The sequence below is a fragment of the Mangifera indica genome, chromosome 18 (genome assembly GCF_011075055.1).
Source record: "Mangifera indica cultivar Alphonso chromosome 18, CATAS_Mindica_2.1, whole genome shotgun sequence".
In the NCBI taxonomy this organism is placed as follows: Eukaryota; Viridiplantae; Streptophyta; class Magnoliopsida; order Sapindales; family Anacardiaceae; genus Mangifera; species Mangifera indica.
This window is the reverse complement of record NC_058154.1, coordinates 8,389,835-8,408,499: the sequence shown is the minus strand read 5'-3', so window position 1 is coordinate 8,408,499 and position 18,665 is coordinate 8,389,835. Positions and strand designations below refer to the sequence as shown.

Below are 18,665 nucleotides of genomic sequence, written 5' to 3'. Positions count from 1 at the left end.
TGGTGGGGCTATGCAGAGAGGAGTCGAATGGAGTTTTATTGAAGTTGGAAGTGACGAACTGCAGTGTGAAAAAGTGGGGCTGATGCGTCAACTTGTGGTTGAAATAGGTGAAGTGGTGGCGCCGCGCAGAGAAAAGACGAATGGCGTTTTATTGACGCTGGAAGTGACGATTTTTGATTCAACGAGAATGGAGGGGCTGACGCATGCTGATTCAATAAGAAAAGGACGCTGTGTGGTGAAAATTGGAAGAGAAGATGAGCGCAGAAAAGTGTTATTGTCAGGAGAACATAGAAGAAAAGTGCGACGCTGAAATGAGAGAAATAAAACAAAGACTAGGATTTCAAATGTATGTATATATACGAAAAAAATAAAATAAAACAAATACATATAAAATATGCATAGAAAGAAAAAATAAAATAAAATAAAATAATGAAATAAAATAAAGTAAAGTAAAAGACAAAATAAAATAAAATAAAATAAAATATAAATATAAATAAGTAAAAAAAATGAAAGATGAGCAACCCAACACACTCTTCCTCATTTTTTTTTCAGAGACCAATTACGAGCACTTTTATGCGCATATTTGGTGCCTATAAACACTGTTCTCTTTAACTCAAAATAGAATTTATGAGGAAATTCAAATTTCATACTTTTTATCAACCAATTCAACACCACAAAGAAATCACAAAATCCAATTAATGCGATCAATGGTAAGAACACAATTAATCAAACAAATCACAACCAATGAAAACATCAAATTGAGCAAGATTTAATTGTTCCCTCCTTTTGACTTGAAAATACTTCTCATGTCCATATTTGTACTCCAATTGCTAGACATTCCAAAATAAACTTGAAATAAACAAGAAAAACAATTTTAAACTAAATGTGGGGAAAATTATTTATCAATAAACTAAAAGAAAATTCTTTAAGAGGAGAAAAACTTGGGTTACCTCCCAAGAGTGCTAATTTAGGGTCCTTAGCTTGACCGATTGTGAGACTTAAGTTGGGGGATTGGACAGTGGTTGAGACACCTCCACCTCCACTTTCACTTGGTCACCAACAAAATATGGCTTCAACCTCTGCCCATTGACCTTAAATGCTCTAGAATTTTCACTCCACACCTCAACGCCCCATAGGGAAATACCTTTAAGATTTTAAAAGGATCGGACCACCTTGACTTAAGTTTTCCTGGAAAAAGCTTCAGTCTTGAGTTGAAAAACAACACTTGATCACCTTCTTTGAAGTCTTTCTTTAAAATATGCTTATCATGCCACCTTTTGGTTCTTTCCTTGTATATTTCGGCATTCTCATAAGTGTCTAATCTAAACTCTTCTAACTCATCTAGTTGGAGGAGACGTTTTTCACCGACTTTCTTTAAATCAAAGTTTAGAAACTTAATAACCTAATAAGCTCGATGTTCTAGCTCCACTGGAAGATGACAAGACTTACCGTAGACAAGGCGGAAAGGGGATGTACCAATGGGAGTTTTAAAAGTTGTGCGGTATGCCCAAAGCGCATCATCCAATCTCAAACTCCAATCTTTCCTTGAAGCACTTACGATTTTATCAAGTATGCTTTTAATCTCCTTATTAGAAATCTCAACTTGCCCGCTAGTTTGATGGTGGTATGGTGTTACAACCTTATGGGTAACTCCGTATTTCTTTAATAATTTCTCAAATAGGTGATTACAAAACTGAAAACCACCATCACTAATAATAGCTCTTAGAGTCCAAATCTTGCGAAGATATATTTCTTTAAGAACTTCACCACAACCCTAGAATCATTGGATGGACTTGCTAGTGCCTCAACCTATTTAGAAACATAATCTATAGCAACTAAGATATATTTATTCCCATAAGACGTAGGAAATGGCCCCATGAAGTCAATGCCCCACACATCAAAAATTTCAATTTCAAGTATACTGTTTAAAGGCATTTCATTCCTCCTTGAAACGTTTCCAGTTTTTTGGCACCTATCACATGTTAAAACAAATTTCCTCACATCTTGAAAAAGAGTTGGCCAATAGAACCCACTTTGGAGCACCTTTGTTGTTGTCTTGGTGACGTTAAAATGACCTCCACATTCAAGAGAATGACAATGGGTTAGAACACTTTCTATCTCATCTTGTGGTAAACATCGTCGCATAATCCCATCAAAACATCTTTTGTAAAGTAGTGGCTCTTCCCAATAATAGTTTTTCACCTCCCACAAGAACTTTTTCTTTTGTTGGTGATTCATCTCTGGAGGTAATACACCATACACAAAGTAATTCACATAATTTGCATACTATGGTACTACCCAATGAGATATCTCTAAAAGTTGTTCATTTAGAAAAGAGTCATCAATAGATAGACTTTTGTCAAAATCTCCACACTTAACTTGCTTCAAACGGGACAAATGATCAGCAACAACATTTTCTGTCCCCTTTTTATCCTTTATTTCCAAGTTAAACTCTTGAAAAAGTATTGTCCACCTAATCAATCTCGGTTTTGCATCCTTCTTATTTAGGAGATATTTAATGGCTAAATGATCTATGTAGACTATGACCTTAAACCCTACTAAATAAGACCTGAACTTATCAAAAGCAAACACAACTGCAAGAAGTTTTTTCTCAGTGGTGGCATAGTTGACTTGTGCTCCATCCAAAGTATGACTGGCGTAGTAAATTGCGTAAACCTTTTTATCTTTCCTTTGCCCCAAAACTACCCCTACAGCGAAGTCACTAGCATCACACATTACTTCAAAAGGTAAACTTCAATCTGGTGGTTGCATAATGGGAGCTGAAATCAATGCGTCCTTTAACCTAAAAAAAGAATCAAGACAATATTGGTCAAAGTTAAAAGGAACATCTTTAGCAAGTAAATTAAACAAAGGTTTAGCAATTTTTGAAAAATCTTTAATGAAACGCCTATAGAACCCAGCATGGCCAAGAAAACTCCGAACTCCTTTTACTAATATTGGTGGAGGCATCTTCTCAATTACTTCTACTTTTGTTTTATCTACCTCAATCCCCCTTTGTGAGACTCTATGCCCAAAAACTATCCCTTTTTTCACCATAAAATGAGATTTTTCCCAATTAAACACTAAATTGACCTATTCGCACCTCTACAAAACCTTAGATAAGTTAAGCAAACAATCATCAAAGGATGTTCCATACACAAAAAAATCATCTATAAACACTTTCATAATTCGCTCAACAAAATCAGAAAATATAAACATCATACATCTTTGAAAGATAACAGATGCATTGCAAAAACCGAAAGGCATACGCCTATAGGCAAATGTGCCATAAGGGCACGTGAAAGTGGTCTTTTCCTGGTCTTCTGGGTGAATGGGGATTTGAAAGAATCCCGAATACCCATCTAGATAGCAAAAATAAAAATAGTTTGCTAGTCTCTCCAAAACTTGATCAATGAAAGGAAGGGGAAAGTGATCCTTATGGGTGGCACCATTAAGCTTTCTATAATCAATACACATCCTCCACCCTGTGACTGTCTTAGTTGGTATTAAATCATTATTCTCATTCTTGACAATAATCATAACCCCTTTCTTTGGTACCACATGCACTAGACTTACCCATGAGCTATTAGAAATGGGATAGATAATCCCTGCATCCAACAATTTAATGACTTCATTTCTCACTACCTCCTTCATGATAGGATTCAATTTTCTTTGATGTTCAATGGTATGATTGAAATCATCACGCATATGGATGCGATGCATGCAAATGGTAGGGCTTATTCCTTTGATATCATGAATGTTATAACCAATGATTTTCTATATGCTCTAAGTTCCCTAAGCAACTTATCTTCTTGTTCATCATTTAATTCAGTATTTATAATCACAGGATAAGTAGAATTAGGGCCAAGAAAAGCATACCTCAAATTAACAGGAAGTGGTTTAAGATCTACCTTAGGTACATCTTTCGTTTTAAGAGAAGGAAGAGAATGGGTACCTGTCTCGAGTTCTTCATACTTGAAATTCAAAATGGGAACAACCGTAGGATTTACTTCCATAAGTTGAGCACAGGCTGCAATTTCCATATTTTCATCGACTGAAGCTCCGTGCATAATGCACAACTCGAATGGATCCTCAAAGTATTTCTTGATAAAGACTTCTTTCACGCAATCATCAATATTGTCAACCCTACAACAAGAATTCACAATATTAGGTTGCTTTGACATTCGAAAAACATTGCACTCTACTTTCTCATCTCCAATCTCAAAAGTAAGTTTTCCATTTTTAACATCGATGATCGCTCCTGCTGTGGCTAAGAATGGTCTTCCCAGAATAAGAGGAACTTGAATATCCTCTTCCATTTTCAAACCCACAAAGTCTATAGGGATATAAAATTTTCCAACTTTAATTGGCACATTTTTCATTATCCTTGTTAGGATACTTTATGGATCTATCCGCCAATTGCAGGGTTACTGTTGTAGGTTTTAATTCTCCAAGCTTCAATTTCCTGCAAATAGATAAAGGCATTAGACTTATACTTGCACCAAGATCACATAAACTTTTTCAAAAGATTTTTTACCAACTACATAAGGAATAGAAAAACTCCTTGGATCCTTAAGCTTTAGTGGCAGCTTATTTTGTAAAATGGCACTGCATTCCTCTGAGAGAGCCACCGTTTCAAATTCTTCAAGTTTCCTTTTATTTGAGAGGATATCTTTGAGAAACTTAGCATACGTCGGCATTTGAGTTATAGCCTCCATAAAAGGAACATTGAGATGTATCTGTTTGAAAACATCCAAAAACTTTCCAAACTATTGATCAAGCTTTGCCTTTTGGAACCTTTGAGGAAAAGGCAAAGGTGTTGAATATGTTTTGGATGGCACTTGCTTTTCAGGGGCTTCTTGGATATTTCCCTAAACCTTTTTCTTCAATGTATCTTTTTCACTAGACTTTTCAACGTCCTTTTGCTTATCAGGCTCATTTTCAACCTTGCCTATAGGTTCACCTAGTTATTTATCACTCCTGGTGACAATTGCCTTACAATGCTCCCTTCGATTTTGAGGTTGGCTAGGTAGTTTTCCCATTTCCCTAGAATTGGAAGTACTTGCTTGTCGGCCCAATTGTACTTCAAGCATCTTATTATGTATGGCCAATTGATCCACCTTGGCAGTAAGTTGTCTAATTGCTTCATCTTGAGCATCGGCCTTTTGTTTTTGGGCAAAAATGAAATTCTCCATCATCAATTCTAAATTTGATTTTTGCTCTTGAGAAGGCTGAGGATGATGTAAAGGATGGGGGTTAGTGTTTCTAGCTTGGAATCCCAGAGGTGGTTGCTTAAAATTCTGGTTTGGGTTAGAAGTATTAGCTTGGTTGGACCATGCGAAGTTTGGGTGGTTCCTCCAACCTAAGTTATATGTATTTGAGTAAGGATTACCCTGTCCCCTTTGGTTGTAATTAAGAAAATTCACTTGCTCATTTGTAGGCTCATATGCATAGTGGGTACCCATTTGGCATTCAAAGCTCGCATGATCCCCTCCACAATTCTCACAACTAGAAGTTCTTACAACCTTCATATCTAATCTCTCCAATTTCTTTGTCAATGCATCCAACTTACCATTCACCATAGTAATTCCATCCACTTCATGCACTCTCAAATGTCTTCTTTGGCTAGCTCTATCATTAGGTCATCGACAACTATTGGAAGTCATTTCTTCAATCAAGTGCAAAGCCACGTCAAATGTTTTACCCATTAATGACCCATTAGCAGCTGCGTCCAAAATACTCTTCAACAAGTGAGAAAGACCATTATAGAAAGTTTGAACAACTATCCAGTCAGGCAAACCATGATGGGGACATTGTCTCTGTAGATCTTTGAACCTTTCCCAAGCTTCATATAAAGACTCATCATCCCTTCGGCAAAAAGTGGCAATCTCATTTCTTAATTTGACTATTTTACCAGGTGGAAAGTATTTTGCAAGGAAAGCTTCAGAAAGTGCTTGCCAAGTAGTGAATGCACCAGGTGCCCTAGAATCCAACCAAGATGTTGCCCTATCCTTCAAAGAAAATGGAAATAGCCTCAATTTGATTACATCTTCAGAAACCCCCTTCATTTTGAAGGTGTCACATATATAAGAGAAACGTGACAGGTGGACGTGTGGAACTTCATTTTCTAACCCTCCAAATTGGTTTTGTTGCACCATCTGAACAATAGAAGGTTTAATCTCAAAATTGTTAGCAACCACAGCGGGCCTCACTACACTAAAATAACCATCATGTGCAGTAGGTACAACATAATCACGAAGAGCTCGATGATTGTTGATGTTATCTTCCATGGCAACTTTTTGTCTTACTCGTCTTTCTCTTCTACGTCTTCTAAAGGTTCTCTCGATTTCTGGGTCAAAATCCAATAATTCTAGATTTTGAGATCTGGTCATAAACCAATAAAGTACCTACAAAGAAAGAACAAAGACAACTAGAAATCAAATAAAACACAAATAAAATAAAATAAAACTCTAGTCTAGCCAAACTACAAATTATATTAATATCAACAAAGCACCAATCCCCAGCAACGGCGCCAAATACCTTTTACCTTTTACTAACCGTAACTGAATAAGTTTAAAGGAGGAACACAAGCCTAATATCAAGAAAAAAGAGTATTTTAACTGTATTCAAATATTGAACAACATGAACAGGGAAGAAATCAGTCAGGCATCAATTTGTAGTCATCTAGACATAACATATAAGCTCAGCACAGCTATAGTTCACTGCACCAGGAGTACATATAGATATGTAGTACTATCATAAGTACCTGCTTATTCATCATCTTCTACTCTGCCCATGTCTAGTTTATGCCAATTTATCAAACTTATAAATACAAGACTGAGAAAACATATTAAAGTTCCTAGAGGAAGGCTGCTAAATTTGGCATTAGACCTGACCTAGCAAACTCTATTCACTTTTCTTCCAATGCTGTTCACACAAAAGCTGGGTCTGATGATGGACATTGTTACATGGTCAGTGGTCCTACCCTTCAGCTTTTTTTTTTTTTTTTTTTGGGGGGGGGGGGGGGGGGTGGTGGGGGGAGAGGTAGGGAAGATAAAATTGTGTGTTCTAGACCTACACTCAAACACTTGTTTTGCATGACCCAAGAATACAGTGTTTCTATCTTTTCTTTTGAACAAAATCAACCAATTAGACATGTCAAGCCAAATGCCTGGGTCATTTTGAAATTTCAAATCCAGAACAATGATGCAAATGGGCAAAGCACTTACAAGGAAGACACTCAGATGAGTAAGGAAAACATCAAATCCAACCATATAGCCACCTGCAGCAGAAAGCTGGGCAGTCATTGGAACAGGATCTGCACATTGTTTTCTTCATGGTCCTCCATTCAACAAAAAGCATAAAAGCAAAACATAACTAAATGAAAAGGAAGACCAAAATATATAAATAACATGATTGACATTCATATATAAGTTGATGAAAACTAATTCAAATTAAAATGTAGCAAAATAATATATTAGAGAATATAAAATAAATTTATTCAGTAACAACTAATCTAAAACGTCCTAGCCATACAAAACAAGCCTGAAAAAAGTAATTAAACTCTAAAATGCATCCTCAGATGCAAGGTCAAATTAAATTAAGAGACATCTCATGTACAGAATTTGACACATGATTTATGTGATTACACTTTCTTCTCCATTCATCCAAAGTAGGAAGGGCTTTTGAAAGCTTAAATCCTTAGCTTAGTTTCAAATTGTAAAGAGTGCTTTTTAGCATATTTTTGTTTGCTATGGGCTGTATTTGTATAGTTTTTGCTGCCTCTAATTCTTTTGAACTCTGTGGACAACTGGTCCACTTTACTGAAGCAACAATTTCAAGTTTTCATACTGATACATACTATAGTTACTAACCAAAAAAAAAAAAAGAGATTCAAATACACAAAACATAAATTTGAATCCAAACACATAACTTTTAAAAATAAATAAATAAATGATTTTAAGGGCCCAATTAGGTTTGAACTAGTGACTCCTTGATCTGCAGACATATGCACTACCACTGAGCTATGGACCCTATTGCCATAAATATTTCTAACTCAACAATTTGATTTAATCAACAGATTGGAAGAATTGTCAGGATTCAAACACAAGACCTCTGTCAAATAAACTTGGATACCATATTGAAACCAGTAATCCAAGAAGGTCAAGCTAACAAAAAAGACTCAAAAACAGTATAGAAGTCTAAAAAAAACACCAAGGCTAGATAAACATTTTACTAGCTGAGTTTGGATTCAAAGACAGGCAGAGGTTTGTGTTCAGGACTTGACTTTATAAAATCATCCAGTTCAATTTCCGAGCAACAAAAACCTATATGCATTAAATATGGATTTAGAAAACATTAAATAAAACCTATAACATGAATGTTTCAGCATACTTAACACATACTCACATACAAACATCAAAACCTAACAGAAAAAGGTTTTTAACAAAAAAAGTTTTTGTCAAGGAAAACAGGAGGGGTATTTAAAATTTATCGTTTTAAGTAAATCATGACCAACAAAACATTTCAGCATTCAAAACAAATCATTTCAATAGTTCAAGAGCAAATTAAACTTTAGAAAGCAAAAATTTCCAAATTGAAGAAGAAAGGCAATTGATAAAATACCAAATTCATATGATGTCATGTTAAAATAATATTAATCTTAGTGCCTTTTTGGGGCTGCATCGGTGTAGAGTGATTCTGTTGGGCCATGTTGGTGCCTGGTAACAGTAATTGGTGAATTGGAGGCTCCTTCTAAATCTGTGATGCTACACCACTCTTCTTTATTTAATCAGATTTTACTATGGGGGAAAAAAAAACAAAAAAGAAAAAAAAAAGGAAGAAAAAGGTCAGTAAGTAAAAAATATAAAATAAAGCAACATTAACTTCCTATCTATCATAAGTATGTATATGATTAATGATGTGCATGAAATTCATGTTACAATTATGATCATTTCAACTTACACTTCATGTGTGAAAACATAAACGGGCAGATACCAACTTTAACAACGTTTACCTACGATTCTGCAAGCTTGATCTTAATTTACTACCCGCAACGTCATCATATTAAAACCATCCTTCAGAGATACACCATGGAACAGTCTCCCATGGTCAGAAATCGACAAAGCACATAATTTACAAGAATCAAATAAATAAAAGAATGCCATTTAGAACTGAAGCACATAGATTCAGGCAACGTATTCCTTGATGCCCCAGATCTTCCCCACAACGGGGATGCCATTGAGAAACTAACATACCAAGAACTGAAGCACAACAAGAGCTACACAACTCAAACTCACATTTCACAGTCTGCCTAAGCATAACCATTAGAAAGTCACATGCAACTCTACACACCTTATGCGTCCTAAAGACCAACCTCATTGCCTCCGAACCCAAACGACACTTGTCCAAGAAACCAGTATTCAGTCAGGCATTTGATCAAACACAATACCAGCTCGCACTCAATATATCGCCACAAATCACACAACATTTATCCCATTGTAATAAGATGTACCTAATGGACCCAGTTTTGATTAAGGGGAAGTGAGGTGATTTGGCATGGTTAAGTCATTTGAAATCACCGAAACGTTGCAAAAGAGAGACAAAATCTTGAAAGCAAAACGCCAAAATCCAATGGGTGCTGCAAAAACAAAACGGAGAAGTGATAATAATTTAACTAAAAAAGAACATTTCCAAGATAACTTGGAACACTGAACACAGTCCTCCCTTCGCTAAGCTTAAGTTATGACCTTAACATACAGCATCACGTAATCAACTATCTGTCCTTCCATTTCCTTATAAATGTACTGTATGCGCTGGATCTGAAAACGGCTAGACTACACGTCTAGCATGTAATGTTTTTTTTTAAAATATAATAAAATTAGGGAAATTATTAAAATACCCAAAATACCCTCATATTAAGCAAAAATAGTCAAAATCACTATTTTCAAACAGAAATAGACAAATTCACTGTTCCTAAACAAAAATGCCCATGACCTTTTTTTAAACGCCAAAATTGCCCTTCTCTTCATTTACATAAACCTTCTTACTTACTAAAAAGGGTTAAATGAAATTTTATTAAAATTAGGGAGTATTTTGATATTAAACATTAGGAATAGATAATTGAGGGGTCAAATGAAAAGTTATTAAAATTTGGGGGGTATTTTGATATATCAACTCGTATTTTTCAGAGTTCTAAAGAATTTTTCGATTATTGTCATTCTAGGGTTTTTCAACTTCTAGAATTCGAATTTCAATTCCGTTTTTTCGAATTTCATCGTTTTACGATATATCGACTCGTATTTTTCAGATTTCCGAAGAATTTCTCGATTGTTGCCATTCTAGGGTTTTTCAATCTCTAGAATTCGAATTTCAGTTCCGTTTTTTTGAATTTCATCGTTTTACGATATATCGACTCTTATTTTTCAGATTTCTGAAGAATTTCTCCATTGTTGCCATTCTAGGGTTTTTCAACCTCTAGAATTAGAATTTCAGTTCCATTTTTTTGAATTTTACCATTTTACGATATACCGATTCGTATTTTTTATATTTCTGAAGAATTTTTTTATTGTTGCCATTCTAGGGTTTTTCAACCTCTAGAATTCGAATTTCAATTCCGTTTTTTCGAATTTCATCGTTTTACGATATATCGACTCGTATTTTTCAGATTTCCAAAGAATTTCTCGATTGTTGCCATTCTAGGGTTTTTCAACCTCTAGAATTCGAATTTCAGTTCCGTTTTTTTGAATTTCATCGTTTTACGATATATCGACTCGTATTTTTCAGATTTCTGAAGAATTTCTCCATTGTTGCCATTCTAGGGTTTTCCAACCTCTAGAATTCGAATTTCAGTTCTGTTTTTTCGAATTTTACTATTTTACGATATACCGATTAGTATTTTTTAGATTTCTGAAGAATTTTTCGATTGTTGCCATTCTAGGGTTTTTCAACCTCTAGAATTCGAATTTCAGTTCTGTTTTTCGAATTTTATCATTTTACGATATATCGACTCGTATTTTCAGATTTTCGAAGAATTTCTCGACTATTGCCATTCTAAGGTTTTTCAACCTCTAGAATTCGAATTTTATCTTTTTACGATATATCGACTCGTATTTTTCAGATTTTCGAAGAATTTCTCGATTGTTGCCATTCTAGGGTTTTTCAACCTCTAGAATTCGAATTTTATTTTCGTTTTTTCGAATTTTACCGTTTTACGATAAATCGACTCGTATTTTTCAGATTTCCGAAGAATTTCTCGATTGTTGCCATTCTAGGGTTTTTCAACCTCTAGAATTCGAATTTCATTTCTGTTTTTTTGAATTTTACCGTTTTACGATATATCGACTCGTATTTTTCAGATTTTCGAAGAATTTCTCGATTGTTGCCATTCTAGGGTTTTTCAACCTCTAGAATTCGAATTTCAGTTCTGTTTTTTCGAATTTTATCGTTTTACGATATATCGACTTGTATTTTTCAGATTTTTGAAGAATTTCTTGATTAATGTCATTCTAGGGTTTTTCAACCTCTAGAATTCGAATTTCAGTTTCGTTTTTTCGAATGTTATCGTTTTACGATATATCGACTCGTATTTTTCAGATTTTCGAAGAATTTCTTGATTAATGTCATTCTAGGGTTTTTCAACCTCTAGAATTCGAATTTCAGTTCCATTTTTTCGAATTTCATCGTTTTACAATAATAGTAATATCACTAAAATCACATATCCATATATAACCACAGATAAAGTATATCATACATATACGCACATACAATAAATATATACATCTAAACATAGAAAGAACGATAAATAAACAATGAGTCAACTAAATATACATCCGTGAGCTACTCGATACAATGAAAATACAACTGCGCCGCTAAACGTCGACGCATAGAGGTAGACGACTCTCGGGGAAAACCGTAGCTCCGTGACAACGTCAAACACTCAAAAAATCGTAACATAAACACGCCACGGTCACCGGAGCCCAATCCCTGCTGAGGGACATCTGTCGCTCGATGCAAAGTGAGGGAATCACGTCGTGGAGGCCTCCCTGAAGTTGTCATTGCCTCTAATAACGCGGGAATGAATGTCATATATGGTCGCATACATTGCTCAAGAGTCCCTATATTCCCCGAATATGATACCTCCGAATCGTATACCGTAATCGACCACTCACGGAAATCTATAACTCCAGCGACCCAATGTGCGTTCTCGAAGTTTATAAGGATGTAAACCTATAAACAGTGACACATTTTAGTTAATTATCGTTGTTGTTAACCAATTGAATGTAATAGAAATATATATATATATATATATATATATATATATATATATATATATATATATATATATACTATACCTCATCAACCATCCCCCATGGTTTGTACAGTAATCCTGGGGTGTACGCTGCATTAACCATCCTCGTAAAGAGCCCCGAAAACTCAAACTCGCCAATCGGTGTGGTCTGCCAACTCTTCCAAGCCATCTCAATATGGCCTCCAAAGAATGTGTGGGCAGTCGTCCAACGCTGGGAGATAGTCGACTGGCGATTGGCCTGATGCCGACGTAATAAAGCCAAAAAGGAATCCACATGCTAAAATGGTATAAACAAGTTTACGTGTTAGTTATTAATAAATATATCAAACTTTTTACCAAATTATATAGTATAGACAACTTACATCGTCGGTCAACCACTCACGCAACTCTACTACAAGCCTCCAAAAGCTAGCCTTCGACTTCGATCCTATGAAGTAGACATCATGTGTGTCAGAAGCCGCAGCTCTGGTATACCATGTGAGGAAAGATTCCTTACGCTCTGACGCAGAGGATGGAATCGTCGTGAGTTGCCGTTTCGCCCTCCCTCTGAGTGGATTTGTATACGGGGTGCGAACCAGCGGACCCTTCCGGACGATCTGACCACGTGTTGTACGAACCAACTACATGATACAAAAAACTATTAATTCATTATTTCATTCAGTAAAATCATACACATTATTCGATTTATGTTATCTTCTCCACGTATGTGGGAAGAGGTTTAGCTGGAGAATCCTGAATCACGGTCAAGTCCACATCGCGTGCTCCCTCGACAGACTGCATAATTATATATAAAAACATCTTAGTGACATATATTTGTCAAATATATTTATTCACTAATTATAATTGACAAACCTCAATGTGGACGGTCTCAAAAACATCCTCCTCGAAGTCCTCCTCCTGTGAACTAATATCCACAAGCTTTTTGGTTGAGCTCGGGATATCAACAAGTAACCATAGTCGCTCGTCCTGAAAAAGAAACAACTTCATTAAAAAAAATAAAATATTAAAGACAAATTGATCAATGATATTTCTTAAATCCCTATAACCTGGACTTCCGGGGAAGGTGTTCGGGGAGAACCCTCGATCGATAATATATCAATATCAGTTCCCTATAAACATGAAAATAACAAAATGGTAAACGATATTTCATATAAAATATAATATCATATCTAAAAGTCGATATAATGTATAATAATTATCATACCTCATGTGGAGGATCTAAAGAAACTATATGAGATCCGACCGGATGACCCTCATGAGGAAGACCTTATATGAATATATATTCCCTATATTAATCGATAACCGAAAAAAATACAAATTAAAGTTCCATTGGTAAGTGACATACCTCAGCGCGGGTAGGTAATGCAACAGAAAGGCTAACCGATGCGTCCTCCTGGCGACTACCCTAAGATAATAGTAATAATAACTTAATTAGTGACATTTCATAAATAACAATACTATAATATAATAATGACATTTAATAATAAATTAAATTTGAAATGTCATACGAACCTCGTGTGAGTGATGAGATGGTATTGCGGTATCAATGGGGGACGTTGGTCGGACATCGTCGTCCCTCTCCTATACGAATGTAATAATAGTTGTCAGAATAATAACACTATAGACATTTTTTATAGGTACTAAATTAGAAGTGGTTTTACAACCTGAGCGACGGGGCTGGATATGTACGCGTGACGATGTCCTCCAAACGAGTCATACGATCCTCTAATCTAGTCATCTGGGAGGAGATATCGTCACGTAATCGAGACATCTGAGAAGAAATATCATCACGTAATCGAGACATCTGGGAAGAGATATCGTCACGAAAACTCGATATCTCACGTAAAATTATAGCACCCCAGTGCGCTAATGTAGCATCTAATGTAGAAATACTGGGTGCTACGAATGGGGGACACTGCTCTGTGGCATAATGGGTAGTGCGGTCCTCCACTCCAAGATGCTCTGTCGTCCGTGGGCTCTGAACTATAGGGGAACATATAGGCTGCTCCATAACAGGAGGCTGAATAGGCTCCTCATGTGACTCAGAAGACTCGACAGGTACAACTGAAGGTCCTGACGCTGGAGATGCCCCATCTCTAGTTGCAATCGGAATCGAAAAAGATGAGGAGGAATCAGCATCGGGTAAACCGGTGTACTCACGAATCTCAGCGTACCACGGTAAACCCTCTTCGATCACTGATGGACGAAGAGGGAATGTGACATCCTCTTAGTGATGAAGATATATAAGTTAAAATAATTGTAACATATAATGAATTAATCAACTTATTAATTTACTAGTACATACCAGATCACTAGTGAAAATACGACCTATATGAGTCCAACTAGGGACGTCTCGCGTACGCCATCGAAACATACGTGGGGACGCATACAGATCGACAAGGTCAATCCAATCGTGTAATGTGTCCAGAGTCTCATATATCCAATATTGCAATATAATCATTTACAATTTAAATAAATCATTTGACATTTTTTCAAATTAATATATATAATCAATAAATTTAACTAACCTAAAAGGCGAAAGAAAATCCGTAGAGGTCGTATCTACGCATCTCAGGCATCCGTCCGGAGCATACTCTGTCACTCGCCTGTGACATAGACTCGTATGTCATCTGTCACACGGGAACACCCTAGGGATAGGAATTAAACCCATCCAGATGATCGACCAACTGTAAATACTCTAAAGATACCTTCTTTCGCCGATCATTTCCTAACAAAACCATGTGAAGAACATACAATAATGCCATCTTGATTGCATCAATATCGTCATCCCCCCACGGCCTCGATAAGAAAACACGCTCTAGGTCATGATATTGCACCTTCGGACAACCTCGAAAGTACGTATCTCTGATCCTATGACTGGAGGAGCGAGGAATATATGAAGAAATATCAGTGCGTCGACTAAACGAAAGACCCGTCACCAATGCAAACTCAAACGAGCTAAAACGAACATCAACCCCGCTAATCCGAAACCAAAACTCATCTCTGGCAGAGAATCGATGTAGCTGCCGTAGTATAAATGAATGAACTAATATACCAGAGAATTTAGTCTCGGGTAAACGAAGAAGATACCCGAAACATGTCCTCTCAAATAGTCGTAGCTGCTCCGGGCTCAGTGTAGACATAACCCTACATAATGTTGTACTTTGTGCACGACATATCAGATCTGTCCGAAAGTGTCTGGACTCATCAGGGATTCGCAGCTCGCTTTCAACACGTCTTCTTTTGCTAGAAATATCCTGCAAAAATTTACAAAATTCGTTAGTTATGCATAAATAGCAAATATATAAACAAATGTCTTCATGGAAAAATCATAAAAAGAAAAAAAATACAAAACAATAAAGGTGATTGAAAAATTTTAAGGTTGAAAACCCTAAAATGACAACAATCGAGAAAATCTTCAGAAATCTGAAAAATACGAGTCAATATATCGTAAAATGATAAAATTCAAAAAAACGAAACTGAAATTCAATTCTAGAGGTTGAAAAACCCTAGAATGACAACAATCGAGAAATTCTTCAGAAATCTGAAAAATACGAGTCGATATATCGTAAAACGATGAAATTCAAAAAAATGAAACTGAAATTCGAATTCTAGAGGTTGAACAACCCTAGAATGACAACAATCGAGAAATTCTTCAAAAATCTGAAAATACGAGTCGATATATCATAAAACGGTGAAATTCGAAAAAACGAAACTGAAATTCGAATTCTAATAGTTGAAATCCCTTAGAACGGTAAAATTCGAAAAAACGGAAGTGAAATTCGAATTCTAGAGGTTGAAAAACCCTACAATGGCAGCAATTGAGAAATTCTTCAAAAATCTAAAAAATACGAGTGGATATATCATAAAATGGTAAAATTCGAAAAAACGGAACTGAAATTCGAATTCTAGAGGTTGAAAAACCCTAAAATGGCAACAATCAAGAAATTCTTCAGAAATCTGAAAAACGATAAAATTCGAAAAAACAGAACTGAAATTCGAATTTTAGATGTTGGAAAACCCTAGAATGGCAACAATCGAGAAATTTTTAAGAAATCTGAAAAATACGAATCGATATATTGTAAAACGGTAAAATTCGAAAAAACGAAACTGAAATTCGAATTCTAGAGGTTAAAAACCCTAGAACGACAACAATCTAGAAATTCTTCAGAAATCTGAAAAATAAGAGTCGATATATCGTAAAACGGTAAAATTCGAAAAAACGAAACTGAAATTTGAATTCTAGAGGTTGAAAAACCCTAGAACGGCAACAATCTAGAAATTCTTTGGAAATCTGAAAAATACGAGTCGATATATCGTAAAACGGTGAAATTCGAAAAAACGGAACTGAAATTCGAATTCTAGAGGTTGAAAAACCTTAGAATGGCAACAATCGAGAAATTCTTCGAAAATCTGAAAAATACGAATCGATATATAGTAAAACGATAAAATTCGAAAAACGGAACTGAAATTCGAATTCTAGAAGTTGAAAAACCCTAGAATGGTAACAATCGAGAAATTCTTCGGAAATTGAAATTCGAAAATTCGAAAACTACGCGTCGAGAAGCCCTAGATGTGAAGACTATCAATTTACCCCCTGAAAAAATGTCTATTACAAACAGGTCCAATATTTATCTCTTGCCCCTCAGTAATTCTCAAAATTATTAGCGTCCCTTTAGATTCAAAATTGTTAATTTTCCCCCCAATCCACTGTGAAATGGCAAATTTCAGAAACGCCTACAGTGGACTACCAATAACAATCGGATCCCTATTATTTTCAAAAAGCCACTTAAGCCCCCTAACCACTGTCACAATGGGCTGTTCATCTTTACAGTGGAAAGCACTGTTCCACTGTCGCACTGCCGATGACTTCCGACGCAATTTTCGGCCAAAAATCGCTCATTTCGGCCTCCAATTTCAACATAAATCAAATCTAGATATGCTTTAACACAAAACCCCTCAACAAATTTAACAAAAACAGCAAAAAATCACAACATATTAAGCAATGTTCAAACCGCAAACCCTAATATTTCAAAACGCAATATCTCACTCAAATCTCAATAAAATGAACAATAACTTGATTCAAACAAGATCACGAAAGACATACTAACCTTCTCGACCATTTTCGGTCACCGAAGATCAAGACAATCGTCAGAAATGGCTTCACAGTGGGCAATAGTGGAACGCTTTTCACAGTGGGAGAAAAGTCTAATTTTTTTGAATTCGCACAGTAATTATGGGCGTTTTACAGTGGGAATTATGAAATTTTGGCTTGTTTATATAGCGGAGTATTTTAGACATTTCACAAATGTTGGGCATTTTTGCTTAAATATGAATTTTTTGGGCAATTTCGCTTAAGCCCCCTTACTTTTGCCTATTTTTAATAATTTCCCATAAAATTATATGTACTATTTTATATACAAATAATAATATATTATTATATAATTAAATATTATTTTTTTAATTTTTAATTATTTATCATATAATAATACGTCATTTTTTGTAGATAAAAATAATACACATAACATTACTCTAAAAAATAAAACGGAATGACTATATCCCACCCAAACTTTGATGAAAAAAAATGAGACATCTCTTTTAACTTTGTAAAATACATTTATCCACCTGTCATATCCAGTGGTAAAAATCTTTTAGGGATAATAAGATTTTACTTCTGACATTATTTCTTACTAAATTTTTTGTATAAAAATAATCTTGTTTTCAATTAAAATAACAAATAATATAATAAAATATTTTAGAAAATAATCTTGTAAAATGCTATCTCTCTTACTATTTAGAGTTGTGAAAATAACTTTTTTGCGCTTACCAATGGTATAGATTTAATTGATGGAGGTGGGCAAAGTAGATCTGCTATATAAAGTAGGATATTTTTTGAATTTCTTGATGTGGAATCATTTGTGATCTCGTTTTCTCCATCAACTTTTTTATTTATCGGCTTCGTTGATTGTTGACAAATTACGAGTAATTGAACGATAAACGACTAGTGTTCTCTTCGGATAGATTGGAGGAGTATTTTCTCCTTCGATGCTTAGTTTACTAGTCTTCACTACCAAGGTGTTTAGAGATACAATAAAGCTTCCCAACATGACCTTTGATGGAATTTATTCAGTTACCTTCTCTAGAGAGGCCAAATGGACATTTAAGTGCTCATGTATATTAGTGTTTGCTTTATGAACCAATTGTGTTATCGATTTCAGGATATTTTATCTTATATAAATAATTTATATCAATTAAAGAAGTGTCATATTTTCACTCGTGTAGTCTACTTTTTATTTATTCTTTAAATATATTATATGCATATAAATTGTCTAGATGATACAAGCCTTTGAAGCTC

General features: G+C 35.2%; 1 protein-coding gene, 1 non-coding gene and 1 pseudogene across 3 annotated transcripts; 1 reads left to right on the top strand and 2 right to left on the bottom strand.

Annotated features, from left to right (window-relative positions):
• Positions 1-619: 619 nt before the first annotated feature.
• LOC123201669 lies at positions 620-5,582 on the bottom strand (annotated as a pseudogene).
• LOC123201579 lies at positions 5,310-9,833 on the bottom strand. Of its 2 annotated transcripts, XM_044617157.1 has the most exons (5): positions 9,750-9,819; positions 8,965-9,640; positions 8,626-8,801; positions 7,230-7,342; positions 5,310-6,407 (listed from the first exon to the last, which is right to left on the bottom strand). In XM_044617157.1, the coding sequence occupies exons 4-5, from the start codon at positions 7,305-7,307 to the stop codon at positions 5,643-5,645; spliced, it is 843 nt and encodes a 280-aa protein (XP_044473092.1). In that variant the 5' UTR covers positions 7,308-7,342; positions 8,626-8,801; positions 8,965-9,640; positions 9,750-9,819; the 3' UTR covers positions 5,310-5,642. The 2 variants fall into 2 exon arrangements, with proteins under 2 accessions (XP_044473092.1, XP_044473091.1); XM_044617156.1 differs by having other exon boundaries at positions 8,965-9,833.
• On the top strand, positions 5,797-5,903 carry LOC123202521. The gene has a single exon (XR_006498990.1). It is a non-coding gene; the product is annotated as a small nucleolar RNA R71 (small nucleolar RNA).
• Positions 9,834-18,665: the final 8,832 nt, after the last annotated feature.